Below are 24,489 nucleotides of genomic sequence, written 5' to 3' on the forward strand. Positions count from 1 at the left end.
TATGACCCCAAGGCAGTATTTCCTTTGACACATGAGGAAACTGAGGCCCAGAGAGGTGGGCAAGCCTCTGGCAGCAGCGGCAGATGATACTCCAGCCTCCTGCCCTTCCTCTAGCCTGATACTGGGCCAGGAACTCCAGGATGGGTACTGGGCCCAGGACCTCATCAGCTCCTTCCTCCAGCCCACAAAGAAAAGAGTCCTAGGGAGTCTCGATGCCCACCCTAAGCCCCAGTCCAGGGCAGTTTTATTGGCGCCATTTATAAAAGGCCTTTCCCATCAGCCCCAAGCCTCTGCCTTCCCTTTCTGAGAAGGAAGTTGGGTTTCTGATCCTGGCCCCATAGGCAACACACTTGGTCTAATGCTGCTGCACTGTGGTGTGACATGCACTGCGGTGTGACACGCTGGGTGCAGGTCCATGTCCAAGTCTGCACGTCCAACTCTGGGGGGGCAGGAGGATGTGGAGCCAGGTCTGTGTATGGAAGCTGGGCAGAGCCCTGGCCGGCTGTGGAGATGTGAGGGCAAGGTGAGCAGGCCCCACGTGCACCCTAGCCCCAGGGCCCAGCGGTGCTGGAGTCCAGGGTTGGGGGCAGTAAAATCAGAGATCCTGAGAGAGAAGCCCTGAGGCCAAAGACATGTGTGGAGCAGGCCAGGGCAGCCAGGGGAAATTCCAGAGGGGGCAGTGTGCATGTGTGCACAAAGCCCAGGGTCAGGGACACGGTGTGCAGGGGGCCTTTGGTGAATGTGTAGATGTGCCTCCCTCCTTTCCGGTCTGCATGCCTGTGCCCCTGGCCTCCTAAAGCTGAGGGAACACACCTGGGGGTAGGGTTGGGGGAAGGCTGGGAAGAAAACTCAGGTGGAAGTGGTTTAGGCCTCAGAGCCCACATCCTGTGGGAGAGGCTGTCAAGGGGCCAGGCCATCTGTCCAGTCCTCAGAGCTGCTGGAGTGACAGTCCTCTAGGGGCAGAGATGGATGTCCTCCGGGGGAGAAAGTGGCCCGGAGGCTGGGAGGTGGGTTCAGTCCTTCCAGGTCCAGGATCAGGAGGCCTCAGTTGGGCGCCGTCCTCCCTCCTCCTCCATCAGCAGCAGGCGGCGCCGGCCAGCCTCGTAGTCGGCCTCGTCCACACTGACCAGCAGGCGGACAGCCTCCCGGCCCACGGCCTCACGAAGGGCCTCAGTCAGGAACACGCCCCGCAGGGCCTGCAGCAGGGCGCCACTCAGGTAATCGCCCCAGAAGGCGTCCAGATAGGAGAGCTCCGAGAACTTGATGTCACACACCACGGAGCCCAGGTCCCGGGAGCGCAGCACTGCAGTGGCCTGCCCAAACACGTCCAGCTGCCGGGCCAGCGCCTGGGGCCGCCGGGATGCCACGCCCTGCTCCAAGGCAGGCCCGTGCTCACAGTACTCTGCTCGCACCCTGAGCCGGATGTCTGCGGAGGAAGGAACGACTGGTCAGGGAGGAGCCAACACACGACATACTGCGCAATGGGACCAGGGGGACCGCAACCCTTCCTCCCACCATCGAGCCTCCTCCAACAGGCTCCTCCCACCCCGCCATGGGTTGCACTGCACCTCCCCACATCCTTCCCCCTTCTGATAACCACACCCAAGTACGGGTGACACCCTCATATGGCTTCCCTCCTGTGGCCTGGCCTCTGTTACCTCTTGACCTGGCGACCTCCTCTCCCCTCACGTGCTCCGCTCCAGCCTCAGTGCCCTGCTGCACCGCCCCCCCACCAGGCAGGTTCTGCCCAGCCCTGCCTCTCCTTTGGCTGGAGCTGCTCTGCCCGTCTTCACAGGACTTGCTCCCTCTCCTCCTTCAAGTGCCACCTTCCCATTGAGGCCTCATCTAACCTACTTAAAACTTTACCACCATCACCCTGGCCCCCAACATGTCCAGTCTCCCAGACCCTGCTCCATTTCTTCCCAAGGCACATATCACTTTCTAACCTCCTCTGCACTTTCCTTTATACCGTCACGTTTACCACCTGTCTCCCTGCCGCCCCTGAGTCCCCAAAGGGACTGTTTCATTCACTTGTGCAGCCCTGTGGTACACGGTGGGTGCTCGATGTATATTCGTGAAAGAATCAACACACGAACTAAAGGACCTGCCTTGAGACAACCAGCCTCACCCCCTCCTGCCTTCAGGGACACTCCTGCAGGGCCAGCCACGTCGCCGGCACCCATCCACCCAGTGAGCACCGCCCAGGAATCTCCAGGCTGAAACTGGGCTGGCTCGACTGGTAGCAGGCGCTGTCTTCCCTCAGAAGTGGCTGAGATAGTGGCCCGTAAGCCCAAAGCTGCGGGAGGTCACTTGGCCAAGAGGGGAGAGAGCACGAGGACTACTCAGAATCACAGAAGGAGAGGGAAAAACGGAGCTCCCCATGCGAGCCCTGGGAACACCTGGATTTTCAGCTACCATCCACTCCCTCTGTGCTTAGGCCAGCTTGAGTCGCGCTGCTATTGCTTAGAACCCCGCCCACATCTGCCCAAATGAGGTGGCAGCTCCGCACAGGGCACAGGACCTGGGACTTCCTAGACTGGCCCTGTAAATGTGACCTGAGGCATGTCACCTCCCTGTGGGATTACTGAACTCCCACCCGTGACTCAGGCTACTAACAGAACCTCCTCCCCACACAACACGGCTGCCCTGAGGATCAGCTAGGAGCTGGAAAAGACAACAAGCACTCCGAATTTATTTAAGCCACAAACACACCATGTAGCAGGCCCTGCTATCACCCCAATTTACAGGTGAGCAAATGGAGGCAAAGAGAAGCGAAGTGATTTGCCCCAGGTCACCTGGCCAGGGAGTGGCAGCCCTCCACGGAGGTCACTGAGCCTCTGGTGCCCCAGAGGACAGCTTCGGGTCAATGGAGACGATTCTAACCCAAGAGCCTCCAGGCACCCCCTGTGTGACCTGGAACAAGTCACAGTCTCTCTGAGCCCAGGTTCTTACCTGAACGGGGAATTCTGACTCTGAAAGATTGTTAAAAGGATTAAAAAGAGAGCAATGGATGGAAAAGGACCAGCTAGCACAGTAAGCCATGCCTGACAGGTGCTCCAAGAACAGCAGCCGCCAGAAGCTCCAATGTGCCAAATGCTTTAGGCCAGGCCACTGAGCAGGATCAGCCTTGGGGGGCAGGGGTTGTCAACCCATTTGACGGATGAGGAAACCGAAGCTCTGGAAGGGGGAGGGCCATGTCCCCAACTCCCTTTACCTTTCACAGTGTCAGCCACAGAGCACAAGGTGGAAGACCGGTCTCTGCTCCCCCAGATGACTTCTCAGTACCACCCACTTCCTCTTCCCACCCCAAACCCCAAACCCTTCCTCTTTCGGCCTGGAGGGGAACCTCACCCTCTCAGCTCAAGGCCCAAGGAAACCTACCTGGCCTCGGCCCCTAGGACTTCCCACAGCACCAAGACCCAGCCCCCTCCACCTACAAACCACCTAAGACCTCTGGGCCCACATCCTTGCCTCCCATGAGTGTCTGACCATGCCTTCAGTCGGTGGGGGCCAGGGAGCAGGGGACTGGCAGGAGCAGCACCTGTCTAAGGCCACACAGGGAAGCTCAGTGGCAGAGGCACGGAACCAGGTGGCGGAGTCCGACAGACCTTGAGGCGAGTCCCGGCTCTGCCACTCTCTAACTGTGGGGCCTTGGACATGTGACCTCACCTCTCTGAGCCTCAGTTTCCCCATCTGAAAAACATAAACAGACAAACAAGAGGCCCCTGCCGCACGATGTGGTCATGAGGGTTAAATAAGGCGACTCATGAAGCACTTGCCCCAGGGCCTAGGACCCAGAAAGCACCCAGAAACAGGAACTGCCATTGCAACACCCACCTCTCTAGCCCACAGCCCCTGCCCAGGCCTGGCCTCTCTCACTTGGACCCGAGTCAACCTCTTCTGCTCCTTCGGTCCCAGCTGCATTCCCCCATCCCCTGCCCTCCAGGCACAAGGGCAGTGCCCCCAACACAAGCCTTACTCACACAACGACCTGTCCACCTCCTCCGCCCTGCAACACCCATTCGCCCAGCAAGTCCCAGCCCACAGAACGGCACACCCTATACAGGTGAAATCCTCCCAGATCGCCTTTCTCCTCAGCACAGATCGGCACTCAACCCGTGGCAGAAACTGTTCACCCAGAGCCTATCCCCCACCCATGGCGGGTAGAAGGACAACAGGACCAGGATGGACTAGTGTCTGTCCCATCCATTCTTTCATTCAACAGATATATTTACAAAGTGCCAGGAATGCTGGCGTGATGTGCATCCCCCCCGCCACAAGTGGGCCTGGAAGATATGGAACCCCAGTTAAAGAGCACCTCTCATGGGCCAGGTCCTACCCAAGGGCTCTCCCAATCATGGGCCCCAAACCCCCACAGCACTTTCCTCATCCCCACTGACAAGTGAGGAAATCCTTCACCAGACCACAGTCCAACCTCGGGTCTGGAACCCGAGAGTGTGGTACACAGAGAAAGAGGACAAGGAGACTCCATGAGGAAAAAGAAGACCTACACAGTATGTGAGCCACCTCTCTGTCCCTGGCCCTGAATCATGGGCACCAAGCTCAGTCTCTCACCAAAGCTTAGCCCTCACCAAAATGACTGAAGGGCAACAGCTGACACATACATAGTATTTATCACAGCCTGCACACACGTGTCACATTTATTAAGCCTCTGATTATCCCTGCAACCTCATACGGCAGTGCTATTACCTCCTTTCTGCAGATGGGGAAACTGAGGCACAGAGGATGAATCACCTGCCTAAGGCCACACAGACAGGAAATGGCAGGGCTGGAATTCCAACTGGGGTGCCTGGCTCCAGAGCCTGAGCTCTTAACTACCCCTGTCCTGTTTGCTGCCTCTCACACAACGACATACAGAAACCTGGAATTAAAAGACATGCCAAGGGCCACAAGAGAAAATTAGAGCGAGCGAGGTGTAATTTAGATGGCAGTGATCAGACAGGCCCTCTCTAGGAAATGACACTGGAAATAAAATGTGAAGAACAAGTAGGTCGAGAGAGAAAAACCAGGGGAGTGAAGAGCAGCATTCCCGGAATACAGCATGGCCTGCACGCCAAGTCCGGAAGCAGGAAATGCACTTGAGGTGTTCGCAGGCTGGGGTCGGTGTGGCAGGACCTCGAGGAGAAGGGCACTAGGGCACGACTGAAGGGGTGGGGCCGAACCCGGTGGAGCAGGGAGTCCGGGGCCTCCCAAGGTGACCACACCCCTCCGCACCTCCAGGGCCTCCTACGTAAAACCAGCACCTGCTCTCCGTGGGGCCGCTTTGGGGATGACACAGCTGGATGAAAGTCAAGAGCTGAGGCCAGTGACTGGCACATGATGAGCCCTCGGAGGGCCTCAGGAAGGACGTGACCTCACGCCAAGACGACTCCAGCTGCACTGCGGAAGCAGCAGGGGGGTCAGGAACAGGGCCAGGGCAGGAGTCAGGGAAGGCCAAAGGTGGCTGGGCCATAAGAGAAGAAGCAGACGTGCAGAGAAGCGGACTGCCTGGCCCAGGTGCGCCACTGAGGAGGAGCAAGGCTCAAAGAGCGTCTGGCACCCGTGCGGCCAAATCGTTTCCTCTGGCCACAGTCCCTCTCCACTAGGGCAGCTGTGCAGAGGCTCCCTGCCCCCAGGGCAGAGGCTGTGGCTACACTGTCTTAGTGAGCAGAGATGCTCTGGCTTCCTGCACGCAAATGGGCCCCAGCACCCCCTGGTCCCCCTGCCCCTCCCTTCTGGGGCAGAATGAGACGCCAAGGGAAACGGGAGGGGACTCCCAGCAGGTGCTGGTTTTACAAAGGAGGCCCTGGAGATGCAGAGGGGTGTGGTCACCTCAGACCGGTCACCAGACTCCAGGGCCAGCACCATCCTCCTCTGGACACAGTGGCACCCCATCCCTTGCTTTAGTCTCTTCCCCGAGACATGTCAAACATTAAGATTCTACTGAACAATAAGGAGAGGCTGCCACCAATGGCAGAGACAAAATCAGCAGCCGCTACCTGCTTCCTGATGGAAGGCCATGATACCACCTGGGAAGCGAGCTTGAAAATACAACAGAACATCAAACCAGAATCTGATCAGACCTCTCCAGACCTGGCCACCAATTTTCAGGAAATACAGACAATAGGGGAACACATTCAATCCCTCTACCGCAGGATGCAATTGGCAAACTACAGAACTACTTTCAACAACTACAAAGCAAGGGGGACAAGGGAGAGAAAACGGCAAGATGGGGAAATCTCTGAGATCAGGAGAGGGTTAGGAGAGCCAGCACTCATGAGACAACTAGATCTTAAGAGCGCTAATTAGACAGGGTTTTTTTGGTGTGGTTTTTTGTTTTTTTTTTTTTAAGGAATTCTGATCTTTTAGAAGTACACAGTGGAAAATCTACAGATGAAATAATAAGACACCTGAAATTGACTCCCAAACAACACAGATGATGCAGCAAGATCACCCATGAGTTGACAGCTGCTGAAACCAGGTGAAAGAGGGACAAGGTTCATCACACTGGCGTATCTGCCTCTGTACCTTCTCCACAGAAAACAGGGAAAAAAGCAAAGCTCATCCTGTCACTCAAATCCTCTGGTTGCTTTCCATCATTTAAAAAAACGAGGGGCACCAAGGTGGCTCAGTCAGATGAACGTCCGACTTCAGCTCAGGTCATGATCTCACGGTTCATGAGTCCAAGCCCCGCATCCGGCTGTCAGCACAGAGCCCACTTCAGATCCTGTGTCCCGCCCCCCCCCCCCCCCCTCCGCTGATGCCCGCCACCTCCCCCACTTGTGCTCTCTCTCTCAAAAATAAATAAAACACCAGGGCGCCTGGGTGGCTCAATCGGTTAAGAGTTCAACTTCAACTTCGGCTTAGGTCATGATCTTGCGGTTCATGAATTTGAGCCCTGTGTCAGACTCAGACCCTGGAGCCTGCTTCAGATTCTGTGTCTACCTCTCTCTCTGCCCTTCCCCTGCTCACACTCTGTCTCTCAAGAATGAATAAATAAACGTTAAAAAAAAAAAAAAAGTTGTTGTTTTTTTTTTTTTAAAGAGTCGGATGCTTAACTGAACCACCCAGACGCCCCAACTGCTCATCTTATGGACAGGGCCATTGAGCTGACAGCTCAGAGCCTGAAGCGTGCTTCAGATTCTGTGTCTCCCTTTCTCTGTTCCTCCCCGACTCGTGTTTTGGCCTTTCACTTAAAAATAAACATTAAAAAACAATTAATAAACAAACATTAAAAAATGTTCTTTAAAAAAAAAATAAATGAAAAAAAAAAAAAAAAAAAGCCCTGGCCCATGGCTGCTGGCCCCGCAGGATGGGCCCCACCACCTCTCCCGGCCTCACCTCCTAGCTGTCTCCTTTTGCTCCTGACTCCAGCCTCGCCAGCTTCTTCACCATCCCTTCATCACCACCAGCTCACTCCTACTCAGACCTTGGCACCTGCTGTCCTGTATATATAACCCTCTTTCCAATCATCTACATGCTCACTCGGTCTCTTCCAAGGGGGCTTCTGAGACGACCCTACCTTGAAAATGCCTCTTAAACTGCATTTCCCATCACTCCCCACCCCTTGCCCTTCCTTCTCTCAGTCGCCACCTGAAGTTTCTGTCTCCTGCCACCAAACCATGCACCCTGTGAGCACAAGCGTCTGCCATCCCCACCGTACCTAGCATGTAGTAAATGCTCTGAGAACACACGTGGGAGAAGAGAAGGAACTGACCCTGCCACTCTGCACGGTCGGGGCTATCACCCCTACCTCAAGGCTGTCTTGAGAATTCAGGGCCAAGTGACTAGCATGCCCAGCACAGCGCCCAATGGATGTCTCTGAAAGAATGGAAACTAAAGAGGTCCTGTGTCCAAACCCAGGATACTCCAGATGTCCCTCCCCTTTGGAAACAGAGTTTAGTCTAGTTCTACCCCTCTCGGGAGGGCAGCTGACTAGGGCTTAACCCCCATAACTCTCACACAACAGGAGGGGACAAGAACGGCAGATCACTCGGGTCTGGAGGCGCCTCCTTCCACCCTTGGTATTAGACGTTGTTAAAGGTGAGCCATCCTGGGGGCGTCAGGGTGGCTCAGTCAGTTAAGCGACCAACTTTGGCTCAAGTCATGATCTCACAGCTCGAGGGTTCGAGCCCCACTTCTGGCTCTGTGATGACAGCTCAGAGCCTGGAGCCTGCTTCGGATACTGTGTTTCCTCTCTCTCTTGGCCCCTCCCCGAGTAGTGCTGTCTTTCTCTCTCTCTCTCAAAAATAAATAAACATTAAAAAAAAAAAAAAAAAAGGTGAGCCATCCCTGCTTTTTCAGAGGAAACAACCAACAACCAGGGCCCTACTGGGGAGGGCCTCCCTCCAGCCCCACCCTGCCCAGTGAGTCAGCAGTCAGACCTGCTTACAGTCCTCCCAGCAAGCCCCAGCCACACCCAATGTAAGCACCTCCCTGCCACAGCCCTGCCCTCAGGGAAGAGACCCGAAGCCTCTGCTGCCAAGTAGAGACCCTTCCCCAGCCTCCACTCAGCAGGCTCCCTAGGAGGCAGTGACTCCTTCTGCCAGCCAGGTAGCTCTGGGGGGCTCTGGTAATTACTGCCTGCCTCGAGGAAGAGTCACACCGGGCAGCCACCCCCACAAGCTGGGGGCTGTTGAAGGACACTGGCTGGCTCTATTGGTCTGTTCCTCCCGGCAGCACTCAGCACAGGTATCTGTAGCCTCATGTGACACTCGGGGGAGGAGGAACCAGAGTGGTGTGGGCTGAGCGAGAGAGAGAGCGTGCCCACCCGCACCCGTCTACTCCCCTTAGGACCAGGGAGACTTTCTCAAAGCCAAAGTCTAAGCACGAATCTCCCCCCTACACCCCATCCCACCCAGCACACCTGCAGGCCCATGCAGCCTTGTTAGTCCACCCCTTCTCCGTAACAGAACTTCCCCAGGCCAGACCTTCGGCCTCACCTGCTCAGGCTGTGCAGCCTCTTTACTCGATTCTCTGCTTCCTCTTTGTTCAAATTACTTAACACATCCTGGCAGAGCATGCCCTATACGCTTAGCACGGGTCTAAGTCCTTTATAAATCGTAAGTTGTTTATTAACTGATCTTCCAGATGGAGTCGGAGTTCCGTCAAGACCAAGTATCAGGGCACTCCAATCCTCTGCTGAAAACCCTACATAACACTCGCCGTATGGAATAAAATCCCAACTCCCATCTACTCCAAGGCCTGCCGGGCCCAGCATCTCGGCTCCAGCCGGGTTCCTCCACCCACTCCCCACCCTCTGTTCATGGCACTATCTATAAAGTGAGCTTCAGTTTCACTGATCTGTCGCCCTACTAGAAGGTCGCCTCCCCAAGGGCAGGGACCTCACCGCTATTCCTGTCCCAAGCACACTGCACAGTAACAGCACGAAGAGGCACAAACTGGTAAGCAGCGCACAGCACGGGCCCCAGGCCAGGCGCTGCTGTGAATGTATTACCGGCTTAACTCATTTTCTCTCGCCACAACCCTACTTGAAAATCACCACTGTCAGCCTCATCTTACACAAAAGACTTCAGCCACCTGCCCAAGGTCAGACAAGCTATTTAAGTGCCAAGACCAAGAAATGAACCTGGCAGCCTGTCCCAGGATCCTCATTTTTCCCTGTGCGATATTCCACCACTGCAGAAGAAAAGACTATAAAATACATAAACCCAAGAAAACATTTACTGAAAAAGCAAATGAAATTGAGAGCAGGGAGTGGTCTGCAAAGGCTTCCTGGAGAAGGTAGCACCTGTGATCTTTCAACTCCGGACCAGACATAAACAAGCAAGATAATAACAGAAAGGACATCCGAGTCCAGAAGGACAGAAGCCACTGCCTACCCACTAGGTGTGCCACACTCCAGACGAGTGCCTGTCTCTCCCACCCTGTGTGCAGCCTGTCACAGGCTCCATGCATGCATTCACCAAGGCCCGCAGACACCTACCACAGGTCACTTTGCCTTCTGAGGCAGGTCTGGCTGGCTCCTGCTGCTGCTGGGGGGTGGCTGGGGCCCCTCTCCGCCGCCGTCGGGCACCACCACTGGGCCGGCCCCGACTCCGCCGCTGCCGCTTGGTCGGTGGGGAACCTGAGGAGGGAAAGACAGGGCATGCTGAAACCAGGATAACAGAGCACTGAGGCAGGCGCCTGGAGAAGAGCTCAAGGCTGGTCTCCATGCCATGAGACCCTGGGTGAGCCCCTCTGCTTCCTGAACCTCAGTGGCCCTGTCCATAAAATGAACAGTTGGGGCACCTGAGTAGCTCAGTTAAGCATCTGACTCTTTTTTTTTTTTAATGCTTATTTATTCATTCTTGAAAGAGAGACAGACAGAGTATGAGCAGAAGACAGAGAGAGAGGGAGACGCAGAATCTGAAGAAGCAGGCTCCAGGGTCTGAGGCTGACACGAAGCTCAAATTCACGAACCGCAAGATCATGACCCGAGCTGAAGTCGGATGCTTAACCGACTGAGCCACCCAGGTGCCCCAAGCATCCGACTCTTGATTTCCGCTCAGGTCATGATCTCAGTTTGGGAGTTCGAGCCTCGCATCGGGTTCTGCACTGACAGCGCGAAGCCTGGTTGGAATCCTCTCGCTCCCTCTCTCTCTGCCCCTGCCGTGTTCACCTGTGTTCTTTTGCTCTCAAGATAAATAAAATAAACATTAAAAAAGGAAAATACATAACCAGTAAGTATAACCTAGCATCATTCAGAAGAGCACACCCCACCCCCCAGCAGTCCCACATCTGACCCTGAACAAACCCCTGCACACTCACACCAGGAAACAAGCCACTGGGGCATTGTTTATAACTATCTAAATGTGAAAGCAATGTAAATATCTGACAAGTAGTACAGAGTAACTTCCCGGAGTAGCCTGTTTAGTGAAATAAAGTAAAATATAATATAAGTGGCTATAATTTGCCACATTTTTACATTAAAAAAAGAGAAAACAAGAATACATACATACTTGCTATTTTTATAACACAAAACACCAAAGATAAATCGGAAATAGTGAAATTGGTTACCTATTCACTAGGGGGTGGGGGCAACACTGGAAATGATACTTCTAAGAACATCTTTCCTATGTACCTTAGTTTTGACTTTTGAGTCATATAACCGTTTTACATATTCTAAAAATTTAAGAGACCAAAATAACACCAACCATAAAATTAAACAGAAACAAACGAATCTAGCTGTGTATGTGTGTATATATATATGTATACATATATATATGTATATATATATGTATACATATATACACACGCACATATATATATACACACACATATATATATACACACATACATATAATTAGTAACACGAACGAGAGAATTATTTCAAGTAACTTGGAAGAACATTCTGACTGTATAAACTCTCAGTGGGATATACTCCTAGGACAGGAAGAACCACAAATAAATGGTATGTTTTGTTCAGTAGATGTAGTCAGCAGTGGTACTGACGTCATATTTTCAAAGCTATTTTATGAATGTTGTAAAATGAAGCAAATAAATCCATTTTCCCAATGTTATTAAGAACCAAAATTCTTGGGGCGCCTGGGTGGCGCAGTCGGTTAAGCGTCCGACTTCAGCCAGGTCACGATCTCGCGGTCCGGGAGTTCGAGCCCCGCGTCGGGCTCTGGGCTGATGGCTCAGAGCCTGGAGCCTGTTTCTGATTCTGTGTCTCCCTCTCTCTCTGCCCCTCCCCCGTTCATGCTCTGTCTCTCTCTGTCCCAAAAATAAATAAACGTTGAAAAAAAAAATTTAAAAAAAAAAAAAAAAAAAGAACCAAAATTCTTAAGGGGGCCTGGGTGGCTCAGTCTGTTCAGCGTCCATCCGACTCTTGATCTCGGCTCAGGACATGATCTCACAGTTCTTGAAATCGAGCCCCGAGTTGGGCTCTGCACTGACAGCATGGAGCCTACACGGGATTCTCTCTCTCTGCCCCTCCTGTACTCGCTCTCTCTCAAAATAAACTTAAAAAATTTTTTTTGAAAACAAAGAAACAAAATTTTTAATGTGAAGAAAAAAATCCTCGTAATGTTAATTTTGAATTGAAAACACCAATAGAAATTTTTTTTTATTTTTTAAGTTTTATAGGTTTTTTTTTGTTTCTTGTTTTTGTTTTTGTTTCTGAGAGAGACACAGAGTGCGAGAGAGCTGGGGAGGGCAGACTGAGAGGGAGACTCAGAATCCTAAGCAGGCTCCAGGCTCCAAGCTGTCAGCACAGAGCCTGATGCAGGGCTCGAACTCATGAACTGTGAGATCATGACCTGAGATGAAGTCTGACGTTTAACTGACTGAGCCACCCAGTTGCCCCAAATAGGAATTTTTTTTTAAAGCAGTCTTTAACTCTGTTCACTAAAAGAACCCAGAAAAATGTGCCTACTCGGCACCCAAGTCTTGGTCTCTACATGCCAGTGCCTCTAAAAGAAACCAGGCTTCTGGAAACAGCAGATTGCAGGGCTGGAGAGAGAAAAGTACAAGCTGAGTCCAGGACGCCTTACAGTGGCACAGAGCAGGCAACCCAAAGAATGATGGAAGCAAATCAAAAAGACAGTAGGAGCTAGTCAATCTGAACATCAGGAAGAATGACTAACATATTCTAACCCAGTAAATAAATAATAACACGAGTCCATAGTGACACTCCCCCACCCCTCAGGACAAGAGAGAGAGAAAAGACAAACTTTTTTTTTTTTTTAAGTAAGCTTCATGCCCAGTGCAGAGCCCAACAAAGGGCCTGAACTCACGACCCTGAAATCAAGGCCTGAGCTGAGATCGAGTCGGACGCTTAACCAACTGAGCCACCCATGCGCCCCAGAAAAACTCTTGAAAGACTACATGCCAGCTGATAGACATTGAAAAAACAGTAAGAAAATCACCCTTTTGTGAACACCAATGTAATGACCAGTTCAGGCAGAGATCAACAGTGCATGCTAAACCCACAGGCGATACCACTGGGGAGCTGGATGTGCCCAAGTGTCACCCCATAGGTTATTTACTAACCATGAAAGGGAAAAATGTGCCTTTATAAAGGACAAATATGGCAGACAGCACCTTAAGCAAGTGATCAAACTTCCCCCTCACAGCAAGAAAAGCAGACCTTAAGCTGCCTGATGCACTCTACAGTGAGGCACACAGCATCGACTGAGGAACATTCCTGCCAAAAACATGTAACCTGAATCTAACCAAGCCTCCTGACCCACTTTTTTTTTTTTTCTTTTTGCACCTTACTTTCACCTCACTAAGCTATTACTCCTGGAAATTACCCAAGTTTCAACTTATAAACTATAAACAATGCCCAGTGGCTGTTGCCACACTTGTCTCCTGGTGTGAGTATTGGGGGGGGGGGGGGGGGGGGAAGAGTGGCTTCCCACGTCACAGGAGATACAGGGGACAAAGGAACCAGTTAAATGACACCAGCAGGAAATTATCAGGCACTTCCTGAAATAATCGCGACATTCTACAAAACAACGGGCCTGACCAGGTCAATAAGGTGACGGATGTCATGGGAAGAAAAGAAACAAATACACAGTTGGGGAGAAGTTTGGGTTCTAAACTAAGAGATTAAGGAGACATAATAATTCAAAGCAGAGAAACTCAACTATGAGTGAGTCCTGAAAGTAGAGTCACTCTTGGGGAGATTTGAAAATGAACCATTAGGATATCAGAGAATTAGTATTTACCTTCTCAGGTGTGATAACGGTCTGGAAGTGGTCTACAACATTCTCCTTATTCTCAAGAAATGCCTGCTATTTAGACGGAAAGTGTCCCGATGGCTGTAACTTCCATTCAAAGAGTTCAACTAAAAACCCATCGTTACGTGTACATGCACATAAAGCAAAAGTGGCAAAATGTACGGGCACCTGGGTGGCTCAGTTAGTTAAGCATCCAGCTTTGGCTCAGGTCATGATCTCATGGCTCATGAGTTTGAGCCCCAAGTCAGGTTCTGTGCTGACAGTTCAGAGCCTGAAGCCTGCTTCAGATTCTGTGTCTCCCTCTCTCTCTCCCCCTCCCCTGCTCGTGCTTTCTCTCAGAAATAAATAAACATTAAAAAAAATTTTTTTCTTAAGTGGCAAAAATGTTAAAATTACTGAATCGAGGTGAAAGATATGAGCGTGTTCACTGCATCCATCTTTCAATTTCTCTGTATGTTTGAAGTTATATTTGAATAATTCAGGAACTAGGAAAGAGAAGGCTGCATAAATGAATTGGCACGGCAATTAAAAGCAACCAATTAAAGGTCCTCGACACGAGTAAATCTCAGAAAGGTATCCAGCAAAGACAGCCACGTGAAGAATACCCACCATGTGAGGTCATTCGGATGAACTATAAAACCACAACAAACAATTCCATTCATTGCTTCTGGACACATACTTTTGTAGAATAAACACACACATACACACAAAGGAATGCGGAGACAGAAGGGCCCCTTGGTCCCCTTCCTTAATGGGCCAGGATAGAGCGGGTTCATCAGGATTCAGAAGGAAGAAAGGGACGCTGCCATCGTGCCCACCCGCCTAGGCTCACCTGTCTCCCATTGGCCCTGCTGGGCATTTGAGGTACTGCTTGACTGGCGACGGCGACGGCGGCTGCCTTCTGTCCTTTTTGAGGAAGAGCTGGAGGTGCCATAGTTGTAACGTTCCGGTGACACTTCACGGAGAGAAAAATGGAAAGAAGTATTTACAGCATCTGGCACCCTCCTAGGCCCAGCCTCCAATTCCCACCTGGAGATAGATTACTGCTCCACTGGGAGCCCAGGTTCCCCAGAGGTCGGAGCCCAGTCATCTGCTCCCTCTCAAAGGCTTCCTGCCCGGTGGATGCTAGATGCCTACAGAGATAGAGAAGACTCAAGACCTCCCGGGGCCACCCCACCCCTATCTACAGCAGCTCCAACTGTCAGGGTTATTTTGTAAGCCAAGTCATGGTCAGGCCCCTGCAATGTTGCCCCCAGCTCTCCCTGAGGCCCCAAGGAGTAAGCACGGTCCCCAAATCTTCTCTTCCGTAGCCTAACCTCCAAACACATTTTTCCAAAAACACTGTCTCTTCTTCTCTAGTGCTGCCTTTCTCCTGGTTATCTCTAGGCAGGGGAAGGTCACAATCCCCCTCCCCAACTATCCACTGCACCCCTAATAACCCAGCCAAGAGCTCAACAACTCAATCCCAAGACACACAAAGGACTCCTGTCCTTTAAATCCTTGAATTCCTCATCTTCTTAGAACTGCTCCTCCATGAGTACTTCCCTCAGAGGATTAAGGGCAGAGCCAAGCCCTCAGAGCCCAGCCAGCTGCCTTTGAATCTTGACTCCCACACTTTCTACATGTGTCATTTGCATGTCCCTGTGTAAAGTGGCTTATCTCCCTCTCTGCTCCTGCCACACAGGTCTCTGATGATACCAAATTCATTCCTGACCCAAGGGGTGAAAGCCTGTCTTTCCCTCTGCCTAGCATATTCTCCTGTGAGATCTATGCACATCAGCAGTACAGCCTCCATTCAAACGTCGCTTTCTCAGGAAAATCTTCACTGGTTATCCAATCTGAGAAAGGCCGCCTTCGCTATAAACCGCTGCCTATTTTCTATATTCTGTTAACTTTGCTTTAATCTTTTTATAACCAAACCTAAAAATAAATTACCTGCCTTAATGGCTGCTCCCCTCCCCCCCCCACACACACACTAAATATAAGCTTCATGGAACACACACTTTGTCAGTCCCAACACCTTGTAACTTCTGTGCTCAACACACAGGATTCAGTTCGTATATGTAAGCAAGCTGCTTAACTCCTCTTAACCCTGTGGTTTTCTCTGTATGGTGGGAACACTAAAAGAACTTCCTCATGGGATTACTAGGAGGATATAAGGGGATAGTTCACACGAAGGGCTTACCATGGTGCCTGGCATGAAATAAGCCCTCCATAAACACTGCCCACAAACCTCACTGATGTGGCCAAATTCCACAAGTTCACCTGTCCCAAAAAGCCATGCCTCCTCCCTCTTGTGTTCCTCATTGATACTCTGGGAGGAGGGGCGGCGCGGGTTGGGACATAGGCTGATATGGTGCTGTCCATATCGCTGGCAACCATAGAGTCCTAGAGAGAGAAAGGCCCTGTCCCCACCGGAAGTCTGTCATCCTCCCATTCAACCTTACCTGGACGGCGCCGCTTGCGCGCCAGGTGCGGCAGCAGGTCGTGGCGCGCCAGCACGCGCAGGAGTTGCCCCAGCAGCCGAAGGTTGCTCTCGTCGCACTGCCCGCGGCGCTCCAGCTCCAGCAGCAGCTCCAGGCCGCTTCGGGCGCGGGCCAGACCGCCGGCCGCGCCGGGGGCCTCGTCGAGCAGGAAGGCCAGCAGCTCCAGCTCGCACTCGGTCAGCTGTCCGCCCACCACCTCGAACATACGGTGAAGCGACAGCATCCCGTAGTAGTCCAGACATTCATCCTCCTCCCAGCTCGGGGCCGGGGTCAACCCGGACAGCGCCATACCCGGGGGAGGGGGGCGGCACAAGCTCAGAACCAGGGCCTAGAACCCACACAGAGGGGAGGGGGCAATGGTCAGCGACGCGGGGACCCGGACCCCACCCCCGCCAGTGCGTCTCCCCAACCTCGATCCGCTGGGCAAGGCTATTTTCACAACCCAGCCGTCTCTGCCTCCCCCTTCCCCCAGAAAGGAATGGTATCGCCCGAGGTCCCCTAGTAACAGGTCGAGACGCTAGACCCCGCTCGTCCTCCCAGACCCAGCCCGAACGCCCCTCCTCAGGTGGTATGTCCCGAACCAGCCTCCGGACCCGACTACGTGATTCGGTCCGAATAAGCGCGGGGGCCCATCCCAGGGCACCCTGCCAACTGCCCTTTGACTCTGGGTGGCACTGTCCGGACGTGCCCCTTGGCTCCGGCCAGTGGTACTGTCCGATCAGAGCCGCGACTCCACCCAAATCATACCTTCCGAAAGCGACCCTCTGCCCCCTACAAGTGGAGCCTACCAAAGCAGCCCTTCGCCCCACACAGGTGGTGCTGCCCTAACCCGACCCTCTCGCCCTGCAAGGGCGGTACCGCTCTCTCCCCAACACCCAAGTGGTTCCATCTACCCGCCACCAGTCGCCCTCAGGCCTCTCTGGATCCTCACCGGGTTCCGGCGTCTGACGACTCCTGGGCGACGGCCGCAGCCACTTGTTTTGGATCTTTCTGGCACCTTCTCTATTATTACGCCTGCGTCACCTCGCCCCTCCTCCTTCCCCCAACTCGCGCAGGTGCGACCGCCACGCCCCTTCGGCGCAAGCGCAGAGTGAAGCTTCTAAGCCCCACCCCTCCGGGTCCGCCTCCAACCGTAGCGTCTAGCTCGCCAGTGCTGCGCCTGCGCAAAGCGAGAGCGATTCCGCCTCTGAACTGGATCTGGTACCTGGTTGCAGGGTTCTTCTGTGAGCCCGTGACTTAACCCGTCGGGTCCTCGTTGCCCCCCATGTCAAATCCATCTCATGTACTACAGTTCCATCCTAATCACGACCTAGACGCCCACATTACCACTGCTCCTAGCTGCCCATGGCAAAGGACCACAATCCCGACAGTCCTGGCTTCAAATAGCGCCTAGGCCCCTTTATGATCAGGAATTGGACACTCCCCCATTACACTGCCCCTTATTCCTAATGGCAACCTACATCACAACTGTGCCATCTCGTGCCCCCGACTGAAATCTCCCTTCATCCAACACAAACCCCCATAGCTAAGTTCTTCCCCTGATCAAGACCAGGAAGCTCCCGCATCTCATGTTAGGAACCAATACCTCCTTCCCGATTGCAATAGACCCCTCCATCCTGGCCGTGCACCTCCTGATGTCATCCATCACAGTCCCCCATTACAGTCAGACACCCTGTCCCCGTCTCAAACACCCCTCCCTCTGAAACCCTTTCCAATCTCTGCCCTCCAAGGTCACAGGGCCTTCCAATACCCCCTCTTCTAACCTGCACCTACAAGTTGCACTCTCTCTAGCAAGAGAACTGGAGTCCAGGCTGTGTGTCTGAGCAGCTCCCCGGGGCAGGGCCTTGGGCGCGGTGGCCACCCCCCCAACACCCCCCCACACACACACCTTGGTGAGTCAAGGCCAAGGCCCGCACGTGCCTTGAAACAAGTCCCCTACCCAGAGTGGTTCCCATCCCTGGGATTATCTCTCCTTAGAAGGCAGGAGACCTGGGTCCTGATTGGCACTGGCTTAGCACTGGCTCTACTTGGGCTGCAGCAGTGACCTCGAAAGAGTCCCTCCCTTCGATGGCAATTGTCACCTACTGAAGCCCGGTGAATATCCTTAAATCAACCGAAGAGTGGGAGGGAAGGGAAAGCAGTTTTACAAACTGGGAAGGACTCTGTCCATGTTACATGGGTTATAGGGAGCACCCACGGTGTATCAGGCCCTGTGCTGAGAGCTTTTACGTGTTTGATTTCATCCAATCCCCTCAACAGCCTTTGAGGTGAGTCAAGCCCATTTTACACACTACTAAAAGTGAGGTCCAGAGAGGGGAAGTACCCTCCAAAGCTGTGTCTGCCTCCAAAGCTGTGCTCTCGGAGATGCTCAGCCTCTTCAGCCATGAAATAACACCTCTGTCAAGGTCTCCCGCCACCCATTCCACTCCCTGGGCCCTCTTTTCCAATGATGCCCTCTTCTCACCGCTTAACTTTCTGATTCTTGGCAGAGCAGCCCAGGAGAACTGCGCAGGCGCTTGTCTGAGGCCCGACTCCGCCCACAGGGCACAGTTGTGTGCGTGGAGAAACTCGCCGAACCCCGCCTGAGCGTCAACACGCAGGCGCGGGGGCGCGTGCCCTCTGCTGCCAGCTCTGATTGGCTGCCACGGGTAAGGGCACCGCCCAATGGTAGGTGTGGATAGTGAGGGGTCTCGCACGCCTGGAGCAGAGAGGGTCTGTGTCAAGAGCGGCGGGGGCTGCAGGAGGCGAGAGAGACGGGTGAGGGCGCCGCGGGGCGGGCGGGGGAAGAGAGCACTGGGCGTACGGAGGGGGCGGAGGGAGAACGAAGGGGACACTGAGGGACGAAGAGCCTTGGGGCCTGCGCTAGGGCGGGAGCGGCGCGGAGTGGAAGGAGAGCGCTCCTTCCTATGTGCCCTAGAGCATTGATTAAGCTTCTGCGGCGTGCAGGACCCTACCCTTGAGCCCGCCGCCCCCAGCCCTTACAGGGTACTCTCGTGCTACGGAGTTGAGAAGTGCGGTCGGTGAAATGGGATGTGTAGCGGAAAAGTTGAACTTCCAGGCCCCTGGTGGGTTCTTTCCTGGAAGGACTTACTGATCTATGGTATAAAAAGCCCCTGTCTCTCCCTACCGATAATACACAGTCCCATAATTGGGAAGGGAGGAATGTGGGCGAAAAGTCCGAATTTTAGATTACTCGAGGCAGACTTCTGGAAGAACATTCACTGGGTGCCTACTTTGCGTAAGCCTTACCCCAGGCCTTGGGCCTCGCCCCATGGGAGTTCTCTGGAGTGTGGGGCTGTAAACAAGGAAGAACTGAACTCTTGGGCTCCGGGTTGACTACTTTCAGGAAGATACCTTACTGGGTGGCCGTTGTGTGCAGGGCCCAGGCGACTCGTATATTAGTGAGGGAGTTGGGATTTGTAGTTAAGAAAAAGTAACTCCTGGGCCTTTAGTGAATCATTTATTCGAGGAACATTTATTGGATATCAGCTGAAAACAGAGTCATGTGCTAGGCTGTGTTGTTGTGGAAATTCACGGTCTAATAGGAAAGTTGGCCTGGTGGAAGAAGTGGAATGGGCACAGGGAGAGTTAAGCTCTCATGGCCTCACTTCCTGGAGGGAGCATCATTCATCCACAGAGTATCTACTGAGTACCTGCTGTGGGCTAATCATTGTTCTTGGTGCTGGAACCACATCAGTGATGAAGAGACTAACATCCCTCCGGGAGCTTAATATGAGCAACTTTGCATGCCTGGGTGTAAGCTGAGTTCCACCAGCCCTCTGGCACTAACAGATGAGTTAAAGACTGAGACAGTGGAGATTGGATTCAGAAAATTAGCAGGGGGTGGGAGGGCAGTCGTTTACTAAAGTGCCTCTGAGCCCCTGCTGTGTAAAGAGGCCTGGGCTGAGCCCACGCATGTAGAAGGGGAGACAGGGGACATAGGCGGAAGTTCAGAAGTTAAAAATCCCTGGCCCGGGTCCGTGGTTTTGTTGGTGACATCAGCCCCTACAGTGAATCGGATCTGCCCTGCCTGCATGCTCAGTCTGGAGAGGAGCACAGACCTCAACCCGGACTCATGATAGTTGCTATGATAGAGGTGGCACAGGTTACCATAGGAACCCAAAGGAGGAAGGAGTGGATGGACATCACCCTGAGAATGTAGAGATGTTGTCAGAAAAGGCTTCACAAAGGAAATGCTGGGCAGGAGTTTGCTGGACAAGAAGAGGAGAGAACTCTCTTGGCAACCGCAAAGACTTAGGACTCAAAAACAGCATCTCTGGAGAACTCCAAGTCATGGTTCTGTCTAACCTTTCTCAAGTACCAGGGTGTTTGTGGTCAGTAGTACTTTTACCCCGTTTCACAGGTGACAAAACAGTCTCGGAGGAAGTAAGTGGTGGAACGCAGATTCAAGCCAAGGGCGGTCCGGTCCAGAAGCCTGCGCTCTCAAACACTGCTGCATGTCTGTGTGTACATACAGTAGGAGGAACGGGGCTGAACAGTGAGGAAACTACAGGCAGACGATGAGAGGCATAAAGAGAGGTGTCCTTAGAAAGGGTGCAACTGGCCCTGCGGGTAAGGAGGGAGGGTGACGTCTGAGGCCAGACTGAAAGAGGCTGTCTCTCTCACAGATGCCCGGCACCCTGGGGCAGGGGTCGGCTACAGAACCACAGGTTCATTGAAGACTGAGGCGTGAGCACTGGATGCAGGCTTGCCGATTGACAGAGGCCGGTGAGCGACAGGATGGGCAAGGAAGCTCTTGAGACATCCCTGCTTCTCTCAGGTTCTCGATGTTTCACCAGCTTCCCCTTTTTTCTCCAGGCACTACTCTCCCTCCCCACCATGGCAGAGGTGGCGGCTGAGGTGGCCGAGGCGGCCGAGATGCCAACACAGATGTCACCAGGGGCGATGGAGACGTCAATACCAATGTTAGGAGAGGTGACGGAGATGTCAACAGAGGTGACCGAGATGACACCTGGGGAGGCCCTCGCCTCCTCCCTTTTCTTCCAGCACCACCAGTTCATGTGCTCTGAGTGCGGCAGCCTCTACAACACGCTGGAGGAAGTTCTCTCTCACCAGGAGCGGCATGTGCCTGCTGTCACAGAGGAGGAGGCGCTGGTCACCCAGGATGCTGGCCTGGAGCCAGAGCTCATGGCGGGCACCGAGGATGGGCCTTTCCAGTGTGGGGAGTGCAGCCAGCTCATCCTGTCCCCTGGTGAGCTCCTGGCCCACCAGGACGCCCACCTCCGGGAGTCTGCAAGCCAGATCCAGTACCAGTGTGGGGACTGCCAGGAGCTCTTCCCCTCTCCTGAGCTGTGGGTGGCTCATCGCAAGGCCAGGCACCTTTCTGCTACGGCAGCCGAACCACCGGTGCTGCCCCCTCTGCCTCCCCCGGCACCTCCCCTCCCTGCTCCACCCGAAGTGAAGATGGAGCCCTACGAGTGTCCCGAATGTTCCACCCTTTGTGCCACTCCCGAGGAGTTCTTGGAGCATCAGGGCACCCACTTTGACTCCCTCGAGAAAGAAGAGCGCAATGGGCTCGAGGAGGAGGAAGAAGAGGAGGAGGAGGAAGACGACGAAGAGACGGAGGAGGAGGAGGAGGTGGTGGCAGAGGTTGGTGATGACGCCACGGGAGGCGACAGGGCCACAGCCGGCCGGGCCCGGGGCTGTGGGGACTGTCCCCCCCGCTGGACGTCAGCCGAGGCACGCCGGCGACACCGGCGGGCATCCCGCGGCCCGGCATCGGCAGCCCACCCCTTCCACTGCGACCAGTGCCAGCGCAGCTTCAGCTCGGCGAACCGGCTGCTGGCTCATGGGCGGGCGCACGTCGGCGGCACGCACGAGTGTACGACCTGCTCCAAGGTCTTCAAGAAAGCGGCGTCGCTCGAGCAGCACCTGCGGCTGCACCGCGGCGAAGCCCGCTACCTCTGTGTGGACTGCGGCCGCGGCTTTGGCACGGAGCTCACGTTGGTGGCTCACCGGCGGGCACACACCGCCAACCCCTTACATCGCTGCCGCTGCGGCAAGACGTTCAGCAACATGACCAAGTTTCTCTACCACCGGCGCACCCACGCGGGCAAGAGCGGGGCGCCCCCCGCGCTGGCGGCCGCCTCCCCGGCTCCGGCCGAGCCCTCGCCGCCGCCGCCACCACCACCGCCGCCCCCCGCCCCGCCCGCCCAGCTGCCCTGCCCACAGTGCTCCAAGTCCTTCGCCTCGGCTTCCCGACTGTCCCGGCACCGGCGCGCCGTCCACGGGCCCCCCGAGCGGCGTCACCGCTGCGGAGTGTGCGGCAAGGGCTTCAAGAAGCTGGTCCACGTGCGCAACCACCTGCGGACACACACGGGCGAGCGGCCCTTCCAGTGCCACTCGTGTGGCAAGACCTTTGCTTCTCTGGCCAACCTCAGCCGCCACCAGCTGACCCACACGGGTGCGCGTCCCTACCAGTGCCTGGACTGTGGCAAGCGCTTCACGCAGAGCTCCAACCTGCAGCAGCACCGGAGGCTGCACCTGCGGCCCGTGGCCTTCGCCCGCGCACCCCGCCTCCCCATCACCGGTCTGTACAACAAGAGCCCCTACTACTGCGGGACCTGCGGCCGCTGGTTCCACGCCCTGGCAGGCCTGCGACTGCACCAGCGTGTCCACGCCCGAGCCCGGACCCTGACCCTGCAGCCGCCCCGATCGCCACCTCCTGCCCCGCCCCCGCCCCCTGAGCCTCAGCAGACTATCATGTGTACGGAGCTGGGGGAGACCATTGCCATCATCGAGACGTCCCAGCCTCTGGCACTTGAGGACACACTGCAGCTGTGCCAGGCCGCCCTGGGGGCCGGGGAGGCGAGCGGGCTGCTGCAGTTGGACGCGGCCTTCGTGTGACGCAGCCGAAGAGCAGCAATAAAAGAGTTTGGTTGCAACAACAATCGTGGGCACCTCCGGGAGAGAGGGGACCACCCCCTGGCAAGCCACTCTGGCACCTGATTGGGTGCCAGGATCCACCCTGGCCTCTTACCCACTGACTCCTCACAACGGCCCTGCCGGGTGTGTCTTGTCACTTTTCTCTGCCTCAGGGTAAACTGAAGCCCTGAGACGGGACGTGATCTGTCCCGGGTCCCCCCGGTGCATTGCAGAGTAGCGTTTGCCAAGGCTCTTTGCTCCGCACCTGTCACCCTGGTGCCCAGCAACGTCAGGTAACCTTTCCTGAGCCCCGACCACGTGCCAGACCTGTGCTGGGCACTGTTGCATACCTCTGCGGGTTCTCGCTTGTCCCCAAGACTGTCACCTTCCCTGGACCCTGGGCATACAGGACTTGGCTCTGCCTGGTGGAGAGAGAGGTACTTGACTTCTCTGGGCTTCCTTAAGGTCACTTTTGACAATATGGAAGGAAATCTCTAGGTACCCACATACTCAGCTGCAGGCTGGGTGATGCTGGAACCCCGGGAATGACTCAGACCCAGACCCAGGCTCTACCCCAGGAGACGCTCAGTGGCAGTGGAGTTCACACAAGTACAGATGGCCTTGCTCTCTGAGTGTGTGTCATTGATTCATTCAGCCTGGGAGTCCACGGGCCTCCCTCCCACATGCCGGGCCATGCCGGGGGCCAGAGAGGAGTCAGGCTCCTGCCCTGCCCCTGGGGAGCAGGCAGATCTCAGTCCCGGGATCCTCAGGACTGTGCTGGGGATGCACAGGGACGGTGGTATCCCCAAGCAGGGAACAAACCCCTTGGAGGAGGTAGTCCTTGTGGAAAACTTAGGAATCCACCAGTGAAAGAGGAAGAAAACGTAACAGGCAGACGACACTGCAGAGAGGGTGAGTTCTTGGTGTACTTGGAGACCGTCCAGTTACAGCCACAATGACAGCACACATGACCGCCTAGCCGTGGCAGGCACCACAGCTCACACTGCACATGGGTTGTGACCCGGCGGGCCCATGTGGTGATCTCAGCATTAGCCCTGCTGTACAGATGAGAAAACAGGGACAGGCACTCACCCAGGGTCTCACACTAGGCAGCAGTGTCGCTGAGATTTGAATCCAGGTGGTGCCTTCAGCCCACATCTGTAACCAGCACCGTTGAGCGAGTGCGACGTTTGAAACCGGTGCAGGGGTAGGGATGTTCAGGGATTTGCTACATCTGGAGGAGAGGTGAGCCAGTGTCACCGAGCAGTTGGGGTTTGGTGAGGCCTTGAAAGATCAGAGGCCTTAGGAACAAGAAGGGATCCCCAACCTTTTTGAAGTCTACCTAGAGTGGCAGTCCTTCCCTCCCTAAACAGGAATAGATGACTTATGGCCGGTTCCTGGGGTAGGCTCCCACCAGGCCTCTACAGACC

The 24,489-nt window shown here is 54.6% G+C and overlaps 2 protein-coding genes across 9 annotated transcripts; one reads left to right on the plus strand and one right to left on the minus strand.

The window, feature by feature from the left end:
• Positions 1 to 213: 213 nt before the first annotated feature.
• On the minus strand, positions 214 to 18,746 carry DEDD2 (death effector domain containing 2). Of its 2 annotated transcripts, none has more exons than XM_043598787.1 (5): positions 18,639 to 18,746; positions 16,136 to 16,502; positions 14,521 to 14,643; positions 9,947 to 10,087; positions 214 to 1,426 (listed from the first exon to the last, which is right to left on the minus strand). In XM_043598787.1, exons 2-5 carry the CDS (start codon positions 16,461 to 16,463, stop codon positions 1,035 to 1,037), a joined length of 984 nt encoding a protein of 327 aa, XP_043454722.1. In that variant the 5' UTR covers positions 16,464 to 16,502; positions 18,639 to 18,746; the 3' UTR covers positions 214 to 1,034. The 2 variants fall into 2 exon arrangements, with proteins under 2 accessions (XP_043454722.1, XP_043454721.1); XM_043598786.1 differs by lacking the exon at positions 18,639 to 18,746 and adding an exon at positions 17,106 to 17,257.
• A 4-nt stretch (positions 18,747 to 18,750) lies between these two features.
• On the plus strand, positions 18,751 to 23,691 carry ZNF526 (zinc finger protein 526). 7 transcript variants are annotated; one of them, XM_043598780.1, is made up of 3 exons: positions 18,829 to 18,931; positions 20,538 to 20,902; positions 20,993 to 23,691. In XM_043598780.1, exon 3 carries the CDS (start codon positions 21,014 to 21,016, stop codon positions 23,039 to 23,041), a length of 2,028 nt encoding a protein of 675 aa, XP_043454715.1. In that variant the 5' UTR covers positions 18,829 to 18,931; positions 20,538 to 20,902; positions 20,993 to 21,013; the 3' UTR covers positions 23,042 to 23,691. The 7 variants fall into 7 exon arrangements, with proteins under 7 accessions (XP_043454712.1, XP_043454715.1, XP_043454717.1 ...); XM_043598782.1 differs by having other exon boundaries at positions 18,848 to 18,931; positions 20,803 to 20,902; XM_043598779.1 differs by lacking the exon at positions 18,829 to 18,931 and having other exon boundaries at positions 18,987 to 20,713; positions 20,803 to 20,902.
• Positions 23,692 to 24,489: the final 798 nt, after the last annotated feature.

The sequence above is a fragment of the Prionailurus bengalensis genome, chromosome E2 (genome assembly GCF_016509475.1).
Source record: "Prionailurus bengalensis isolate Pbe53 chromosome E2, Fcat_Pben_1.1_paternal_pri, whole genome shotgun sequence".
NCBI lineage: Eukaryota > Metazoa > Chordata > Mammalia > Carnivora > Felidae > Prionailurus > Prionailurus bengalensis.

Bases quoted from the DNA above. Each gene is read 5' to 3' on its own strand.
- ZNF526 (XM_043598777.1), top strand. From the start codon at position 18,839: ATGGTAGGTGTGGATAGTGAGGGGTCTCGCACGCCTGGAGCAGAGAGG. The intron at 18,932-20,992 runs GTGAGGGCGCCG...TTTTTTCTCCAG, and splicing joins GCAGGAGGCGAGAGAGACGG to GCACTACTCTCCCTCCCCAC.
- DEDD2 (XM_043598787.1), bottom strand. From the start codon at position 16,463: ATGGCGCTGTCCGGGTTGACCCCGGCCCCGAGCTGGGAGGAGGATGAA. The intron at 10,088-14,520 runs GTGAGCCTAGGC...TTCCCTCCTCAG, and splicing joins GCAGGGCCAATGGGAGACAG to GTTCCCCACCGACCAAGCGG. The intron at 1,427-9,946 runs GTAGGTGTCTGC...CTTCCTCCGCAG, and splicing joins AGAAGGCAAAGTGACCTGTG to ACATCCGGCTCAGGGTGCGA.